General features: G+C 36.4%; 1 protein-coding gene across 1 annotated transcript; it reads right to left on the bottom strand.

Moving 5' to 3' along the window:
- Positions 1 to 1,609: 1,609 nt before the first annotated feature.
- LOC111887845 (uncharacterized) lies at positions 1,610 to 4,648 on the bottom strand. The gene is made up of 8 exons (XM_023883987.2): positions 4,618 to 4,648; positions 4,239 to 4,540; positions 3,932 to 4,130; positions 3,780 to 3,830; positions 2,956 to 3,659; positions 2,396 to 2,621; positions 2,170 to 2,334; positions 1,610 to 2,079 (listed from the first exon to the last, which is right to left on the bottom strand). Exons 1-8 carry the CDS (start codon positions 4,646 to 4,648, stop codon positions 1,610 to 1,612), a joined length of 2,148 nt encoding a protein of 715 aa, XP_023739755.2.
- Positions 4,649 to 9,092: the final 4,444 nt, after the last annotated feature.

Here is a 9,092-nt window from a genome sequence, read left to right on the forward strand (position 1 = left end):
TAGAAAAATAAGTTAGGGCCCAAGCGTGTAATTTACACTAAACAACAGGGACCATTCGCGTAATTTACTCTAAATTCATGATAAAGAGAACTTCTGTTTAGGTTCGAATCATTTGATCCTATGGTTGATTTTATGGTGAATGCATTGGATTAATTTTTCTTTGGCTACCGATTAAGGTGATTAGGTTCACATTCGCTATTACTAATCCTTAGAAAACAGATTAATTCAAGCAGTGGCCAGTTGTCTAAATTAATTAATTTCCTAGTTGATTGGTTCGAGTTAAGTAAGAATTGTAACAGTTAATTAAATTGGTCGTTCAATTAACCTCTTGTTGATGGTTCGTCACACAAGCCCACACATTAATTTATCTATTTTCTAGTTAACCCTAGTTTCACGTTCGCTATTCCTAGGCATATAACAATGTTTTCACATAAGTCATACAAATTTAGCAATTAAGAGATGTTCATGCAACTTAATATGTTGATTAATTAACTGAAAATAGTTGTAATTAACACATAAGGTTCTTTAACAATCTTACCAAAACAATATCACCAAATTAAATTAATCCTAACCATAAAATCAATCCATATTCACAAAATCATCTACCCTAAACAAAAGACAAGGGTTTTAGTTCATAATTGCAGTAAAAACAAATTCAAAAATGAATTTCATTAGCTTAAACAAGATTCCCTCAAGAGTTAAATTAAGAATACACTTGAATTGCCTTTAATCCTCCCAAAATCGAATGCTTAGACTTGATCTTCGAGTTCCTAGGGTTCCATCAACAACTTCAATTGCAACTTAGCCTCCAAGGGTTTCCAGAAAGTGCCTCAATTCGGGAATTTGTCTTATATTTATAAATTTCAGAAAACAGAGTTAACTCGTTGAGTCCAGGTATCGACTCAGCGAGTCCCTCATTAAAACCCGTGTACGGCAAGGATTTTTATTCCTTCGAGAACATTCGATATGACTCGTCGAGTCGGGGTATTGACTCGCCGAGTTCTGCTTGTGAGGTTGAACAAGAAGCTGAAAAATGAAAATCTTTTCTTGAAAATATGTTTATTTATTAGTTGGGTATTGTTCTTGGTGATACTTGTTTACAAGTTGTAAGGTAGGGATGAGTTGTTATTGTAATGGCAAAGTCTTCTGTAATGGTTTGGTTGTAGCAGTGTATGTGATGGTATCATTTTCTGTAATGGTTAGGTTGTAGCAGTGAATGTGATGGTATCCTCTTCTGTAATGGTTAAGTTGTCTATGTATTGTAATGCAAATGGTTAAGATTTTTAAGATCAATGAAAATGGTGTTGTGTTGTATTGATTATGTTTTAAAGTGATGTATAAGCAGCATATTGACCAAAACAAGTAGCAATGGTGCATCATAAGAAGAAAACATTCCATTAATTAGTACCAAATTATTACAGGGCAATGAGGGTGACAAACTAGTTCATCCAAAAGTGCCAACATATTGGCTAAAACAAGTAGCAAAATACTGCCCCTGTTACAAACTATTCATAAATAATGTACCAAAATATTAGCCCTATTACAAGCAGTAACATAACACAAGCCATTCATATTTAAAGTAACAAAAGACTAGCCCTATTACAAACCATCAAGTGGTTGCCTTCCCTTTCCCTTTTCCTTTGACTCGTGACTGTCCACCACCCCCACCAACAATTGGTCTTTGCCCTTTGCAGGTTCTTGCATTGTGACCAACATTGTTACACTTCGTACATGTTACTGATCTATGGGCCCTTGATGCTGTGTTTCCTCTAACAAAGTCCTCCTTTTCCACAATTGATATTGTTCTCTTCTTCTTTGGTCTTCCTATAGGAACACGATGTTTTGGAGGCAACAGAGTTGTTGGTATAGTTGAATTCTCCCACATGGACCTTCCATTGATTGGACTAACCTTAAAAGAATACATCTCTTTCCAGCTTGATAACCAGTAACATGGATACACAAATGATTCTGGGATTCCCACATCTTTGGTATTCCTCTTCATGTCCCAAACAGCAGCCACACCATGTTTCCATAGAATTCCTATTAATTCCCACCTTTTGCACGTGCAACTTTGTTGACCTACATCCACAATACACTAATCTTGCCATGGTCCAACAACTTGATATTTTCCAGCACCACAAAATGTTGCAACATATTGTTCTGCCTTACTCTTTATCTTATCCAATATTGTTGTAGCTGTAGGAGTCAAAGGACCTACAACTTTCTGAATTTCCTTGTCAACTTTAACTATCTTCTTTATAATGTACTCTCTAATGAACTCAATGCAGTTAATGATTGGTGCATCACGACCTTCTTCTATCTTGCTGTTAAATGCTTCACACAGGTTATTTGTTAGAGCATCACAATGTGCTGTTAAAGTGGGAGCGAGCCCAACTTTGAGGAGGTATTTGTTTCAGCCACTCATAAGCGTCATTGTTAAGTTTCTTTAGTTTTTCCATTGCTTGATGAAAGTGTTGTACATTAGAGGTCATGGCACATTCCCAAAGAAGATCCTTGAACTCCTTTCCCCTCCAGTTCTTTTTCATGTTGTCGTGTATGTGACGAAGAGAATATAGATGCTCTGCACATGGAAATAGTGTTGCAATCGTAGGCAACAAACCCTAGCAATAGTAACATGTTTGTATGTTAGTATAACTGCATCAATAGTATAAAACTATAAAACCTAGTTTGGATAGGTTCGAATACATTTTGCATGTCACTCATAAACGTGAAATTGGAATTTATTCCCAAACCTAAGTCATCACCCAAATTACTTAAAAACCAAGTCCAAGAATTCAATGTTTCTGATTCAACCACGACTTAGGCTAAAGGATATATCCCATTATTACCATCCAATGTCGTTGATAAGAAACATAAATTACCAGAAAACATTGGTTATTTAGCACTACTTTCAATAAAGAACATACAATACAAACATAAATAAGAAGATCTTACCACAGCAGACAAGACTTGGCCTGGATATGGACCTTTCACGAAGGCTCTATCAAGTCCAAGAAAGTCCCTTCTTCCTGCTGCAAAACCTCGCTTCAAAGCTCCAATGCAAACATAGATACGTCTGAATGTTATTGTCTCAACAGTTGGATTCGCTTCACTTTCAACATCAATTTTAACCATAGTATCTGGGTTACGTGCCTGTACCTCTAAAATGTAATCCCTTAACAACCTGTATTGGCTTGCATTATCTCCTTGAACATGCTTTAAAGCTTTCTGCTTTGCCCCAAAGGTTTTCATATGCGAAATGTCCATCTGGTACTCACGTTGGAGTTGCTCTCGTAAAGCTCTAATAGGAGTCTTTGGGTTTGTCTCAATAACTTGTACTATATGCTTTGAAAGGAACTTATAGTCACATGCTTTGACTTTCCTTGTTTGTAGACATCGATGCTCCTTCGTGTATCTCTTAACCATCCAATCTATGTCACGCTTCCACTTACTACAATAGATAACCCATGGGCATTTCTCTTCTTCATTAGTAGCAAGATATGGTATAGTGCCCTTACACAAAAACCTAACCCTATTCTTATCATTTTTCTCTAATTGTATTTCCCTTCTTGTCCTTATGGAATGTAGTTTCACTTGTGTCTTAAAGTCCTTAGATAAACTGAAAGTTTGAAAAATGTAGAAGGGCTCACTAACCAAAGCTGCATCATTTTCATAAGCCCTCTATATGGCCCTAATAGTTTTCCTTCCCTTACCATCATTTTCCTCATCTGATGAAGACCCAGACAACAAAACCTATGTGTTGATCACTTCCAAGTCACCTTGCTGTGTATCTTCAGGTACGTTACTTTCAGAAGAACCTCCAACCCATTCTACATCCTTGTCAATGTTCATATGGAAATCTTTCATATCCATATTAATATCGTGTATGAGATTGTCCTCATCAATAAAAAATCACTATCTTGACTCTCACTATCATCATCAAACTCATCACTTCCACTACCATTGTTGTTTCCACTACCATCATAATCATCCTCATTCTCTATATTCATTTCAAAATCAATATGGTCGACCAAAGATGGTTCTTTGTCCAAATGACTATCATTCTCAACTTCTGTTAGGTCTGGAACACTCTCATGCTCAATTGGAGAGTCATTCCACTCCAAGAACAACTATTTGGAGCAAGCTGGTGGCTCTTTAATTTCAACAATTTTAACCTTACTAGGGTTGGGGGACATAGAATAAGTATGTAAATTTGTTTTCCCATGCTCAATATATACATCTATTAGCTTATGGTTAGCAACATACGTACCCAAATGATGAACATCCTGATCTGAACGAAAAGCAAATAACCCAAAATCCAAATCGCCAAATGGTCTCATGAAATGATAATAAAGTAGTGTCTGGTCTGAATCAATATGCCCAAGTTCCTCCATCATCTCGTCAATGTCGTGAATGGAAAAGGTGTCAATGTCTAGTAAATCAACATAATTTTGCTTGCCTTTGATGTACTTTCTTCCAGGGAACTTTGTAAACTGTCCACCATGGTGTAATCGGACAGAGAATATCGTCGGATGTCCGGCTGTATATTCACGAAAAGGTAAATTAGTCACATTTTTCTGTTTAAGTTAATAGTTGATTGAGGGAGTAAACACTTACCATATCTACGAGCAACGTCAATCTCGTCCATGGTAGCATGTATCCTCCAAGGCGCCATCGTCGTCTTCAATGTAGAGTTCTTTCGATCAAGGGTTTTCAAAGGGTTTTCAAAGGGCTTGTCTGTGAAGACTTGTGTCTGATCATGTTGATCAACGATACGTCTTTTATTTCTTGGCGGTATAACATTGGAAATGTTAAATGACTTTTATACCCCCAACGTGCAAGGCACCTGGGCTGTCTAACGGAAACAATTGACGGAATGTGAGAATAGGGACTAGGCGCGTTACATAATTAAAAGTTGAGGACAATCCGAGTTAGAAAATAAGTTAGGGACCAAGCGTGTAAGTTACACTAATCCACAAGGACCATTCGCGTAATTTACTCTTGAATTTAGTTGCATTTTATTTATTTAGTTGTTAACTATTTTCTTTAAGTGTTAGTTTTGGTCAATACTGGTAGTTTTGGTACCTTTCTGGAGCATTGTCACAAGGAATTTCCGGAGGGTGTTGTGGGCTCCACATGGTGGAACACTATTGCTAACAAGGTTTATATCCCCAAATCTGCTCAAGAGGGGAGCATTAGATTACCCACCCTCCGACTTCTTCACCGCCTCATCGCTAGCACTATCAATATACGGAAAGATGATGACAAGGTTCCTAACCTTGATGTTTTCTACTTGTGGAGTATTATTACTCCAAGCACTTTATGTAATCTTCCGTATTGTCTAGCATCCTATTTGGCTAAGGGGGTGGTCAAGGATAGGAAAACTTCAAAAATAAATGGTGGGATGTTTGTGACCCGATTGGCTAAATCTTATGGGTTGATGGAGAAAGGAGTATGGAATATGATGATAATGGTCCCGACCCCTCCTTTTAATGTCATTCTTTATAGGAGGGCAAGAATAATTGAAGATTATGGAGGGGGCCATTTTGCCATTCCTCATAATGATGTAGTGATAGGACCCGAGGAGCCGGGAAGGAGAGTTAGGCCGAGACAAGGACGAGCCCAAGATGACCCACCGGTGATTCCGGTTGAAGATTAGATATCTGCGGAATGGTCTAACGTGGAGGGAAGAAGATACCAAGACGATCTGGGAAGGAGCTTGAATTTCACCAATCGGTCGTTTATTCAAATGTTTAATCATTTCAACATACAACATGTAGATGGGGGAGAATTTCCTTATGTGCCTACTTGGGAAGATCGGATAAACATGCGAAGAAGTGAAGCCGGGGGGTGTGGAGTTTGAGAAATGATGAAGAGGAAGAAGATGCATATTAAGATTTATCCTTTTTAATTGTTTGGTTGTGTTAAAACAATTTTTATTTGTTTGTTTTGGTTGGTTTGTTTGAAATTTTGGTAATTAGGTTTTTGATTGTTTGTTTTATTACATGGTTTGTTTTAGTCTTTTCAGAATTTGGATAAAAGGTTTGCATGAAAAGGGTCTAGAGCTCACTAATAAAAGCATCAAGTCTAGGCGAGAGAAATGGAGTCCGAGTATCGAGTCCGGTCGTGAAGAGAGTTCAAAAGTGTCTAAGTACTAAAGAAAAAACTAACATGAATACAATTTTGATGTTAATTGAACACATCAGAATAGACCTGGAGCAGTATGTATTTTTTTTCCACTCAGCGATGGACTCGCCGAGTGCACTAATATACTCGATGAGTCGCAGTGTAATTTCTTGAATTCTACATTTTCGCGCTACAACTCGGCGAGTCACATCACTAACTCGGCGAGTTGTTCCTTATTTCACTCTTCAAGCTGATGATTTGATGTTATTTCACACGACAATTGGCTGCACTTTTCAAGCTTAATTCCTACAATTTTCAAAGAGTCTATCCAACATTTTTAGAGCTGTAATCCACATGAGATTTGAAGCCTGAGACATGGATGAGCTGTTCCCATGTCGAAAGTCAATTGAAGACGGAGCTTTCAATGTCAAAGATCAACCTCACGACTACTACCCCAGGGGAGTTTGTTCCAATTCCCTCTTTACTTTTGTATTTTTCTTCATCATGCATAAAATGCAATGAGGACATTGCATAAATTAAGTGTGAGGTAGGGGGTTGGTTATGTTAGTTGAAATTTTAGTTGTAATTTTTAAAATTTTGCATAAAATTGCTAGGGTTAATTTAGAAAATCATGGTAAAAGCAATTAGGATTCCAGTTTAATGATTCTTTGAGGACCCAAATGTTTAGTTGAGCAAATATACGTTATAATGCATTTGTGGCCCCCTTTATTCTAGTGAAATCATGGGACAAAACACAACCTTGCTTAGTTTGAGGGATGCAATATGTTTAGCATCATGTACCAAAAATGTTTCCAGAAATTTTTTTATCCAAAATCAATAAAGGTTGAAGTTGAGCGTCCCTGCTTAAGCATGTAGGATTTTGAGTGAAAAAAAGTGAGATACATGTGAAAAAAAGGGAATTACTAGAAAAGTTGTAAGAATTTTGGAGTAATCAAAGTGAAGATCAAAAGATTAAAATTCCGAAGATTCAAAAAGTTGAAGATACCAAAAATTAAAAAGAAAAAGGTGGTGAATTCAAGGAAGTAAATATCAAATTATCAAAGAAGTGAAGAATTCCAATAGCTCCATAGTGGTATCAAAAAGTTGTAATTTTCTAGATTTTGTATGCTTGGGTTGCTCAACCAAAAATTCCTTGAGATTAGGAGGTTTTCTGCAGATGGATTCGGAGGGATGCATAAAATGAGCATTGTTCAAAATAAGTGTGTGAGTGTTTACGAGGATTGTGAGTATTTAGAATTGAGGGGGGTCCTTAGGAAAATTTAAGACACAAATGCATGCATTACAGTTTTGGCATAATGGTTGGGTTTGATTGAAATTATTTTATGAGATGCTAGTATGTTAAAATTCAGTTTTGCTTGGGGGCAAGCAAAGGTTAAGTATGGGGTATTTTGATATGTGCATATTTAGTCATATATTTTTCATAAAATCTTATTACTTTTTTGGTTTTTTTTATCGTAATTATGGAATAAAAGATGCTTAACTACGATTAATTTGTGTTTTCAGCCTTTAAGACGTGCTCGTGAGCGGAAGGAAGCGGGATTGGCAATAGGAAGCTCGGAAATTGATGAAAGAAGAAAAGAGTAAAAAACAAGAAGAACTCGGCGAGTCAATACCCCGACTCAACGTGTGGGATTGAATGTTCTCGAAGGCATAAAAGTCCTTGCCGTACACGGGTTTTTAATGAGGGACTCGCCGAGTCGATACCTGGACTCAACGAGTCAACTCTGTTTTCTAAAATCTATAAATATAAGACAAATTCCCGAATTGAGGCACTTTCTGGAAACCCTTGGAGGCTAAGCTGCGATTGAAGTTGTTACTGGAACCCTAGGAACTCGAAGATCAAGTCTAAGCATTCGATTTTAGGAAGATTAAAGGCAATTCAAGTGTATTCTTACTTTAACTCTTGAGTGAATCTTGTTTAAGCTAATGAACTTCGTTTTGAATTTGTTTTTACTGCAATTATGAACTAAACCCTTGTCTTCTGTTTAGGGTAGATGATTTTGTGAATGTGGATTAATTTTATGGTTAGGATTAATTTAATTTGGTGATATTGTTTTGTTAAGCTTGTCAAATAACCTTTTGTGTTAATTACAACTATTTTCAGTTAATTAATCAGCATATTAAGTTTCATGAATATCTCTTAATTGCTAAATTTGTATTATTTATGTGAATACATTGTTATATGCCTAGGAATAGCGAACGTGAAACTAGGGTTAACTTAAAAATAGATAGCTTAATGTGTGAGCTTGTGTGGCGAAGCATAAACAAGAAGTTAATTGAAAGACCAATTTAATTAACCATTACAACTCTTACATAACTCGAACCAATCAATTAGGAAATTCATTAACTTAGACAACTGGTCAGTGCTTGAATTAATCTATTTTCTAAGGATTAGTAATAGTGAATGTGAGCCTAATCACCTTAATCGGTAGCCAAAGAAAAATTAATTCAATGCATTCACCATAAAATCAACCATAGGATCAAATGATTCGAACCTAAACAAATGTTCTCTTTATCATTGAATTTAGTTGCATTTTATTTGTTTAGCTGTTAACTGTTTTTTTTTTAAGTGTTAGTTGAGTATTTAAGTTTCTAATCTTGCAAAACTAGAGAAAACCCTCTTTTCATTACTTGCTTTTTATTTAGATAATCCTAGTAATTAGTCTTATAATTTACATTCCCTGTGTTCGGTACCCTGCTTGCTTAAACTATACCACTAATTGGTAGGTACACTGCCTATTGTGTGTTTAATTTATATTTTAAAAAGTAGGATAAAACTAGTTAGTTTCACACACATCAGTCGTCAACGTGTTTTGAGTCATTGACGGTTCCTCCGTGTTCCAATTTAGAGTTGGGATACTACGAAGTTGCGAATTGTGTGAGGGGAGGATCAGTTGTGAGATTCTGAAAGGATGCGCATCTATATTTGAGTATGACGCTGTAAG

This window comes from Lactuca sativa, chromosome 3 (genome assembly GCF_002870075.4).
Source record: "Lactuca sativa cultivar Salinas chromosome 3, Lsat_Salinas_v11, whole genome shotgun sequence".
Lineage (NCBI taxonomy): Eukaryota > Viridiplantae > Streptophyta > Magnoliopsida > Asterales > Asteraceae > Lactuca > Lactuca sativa.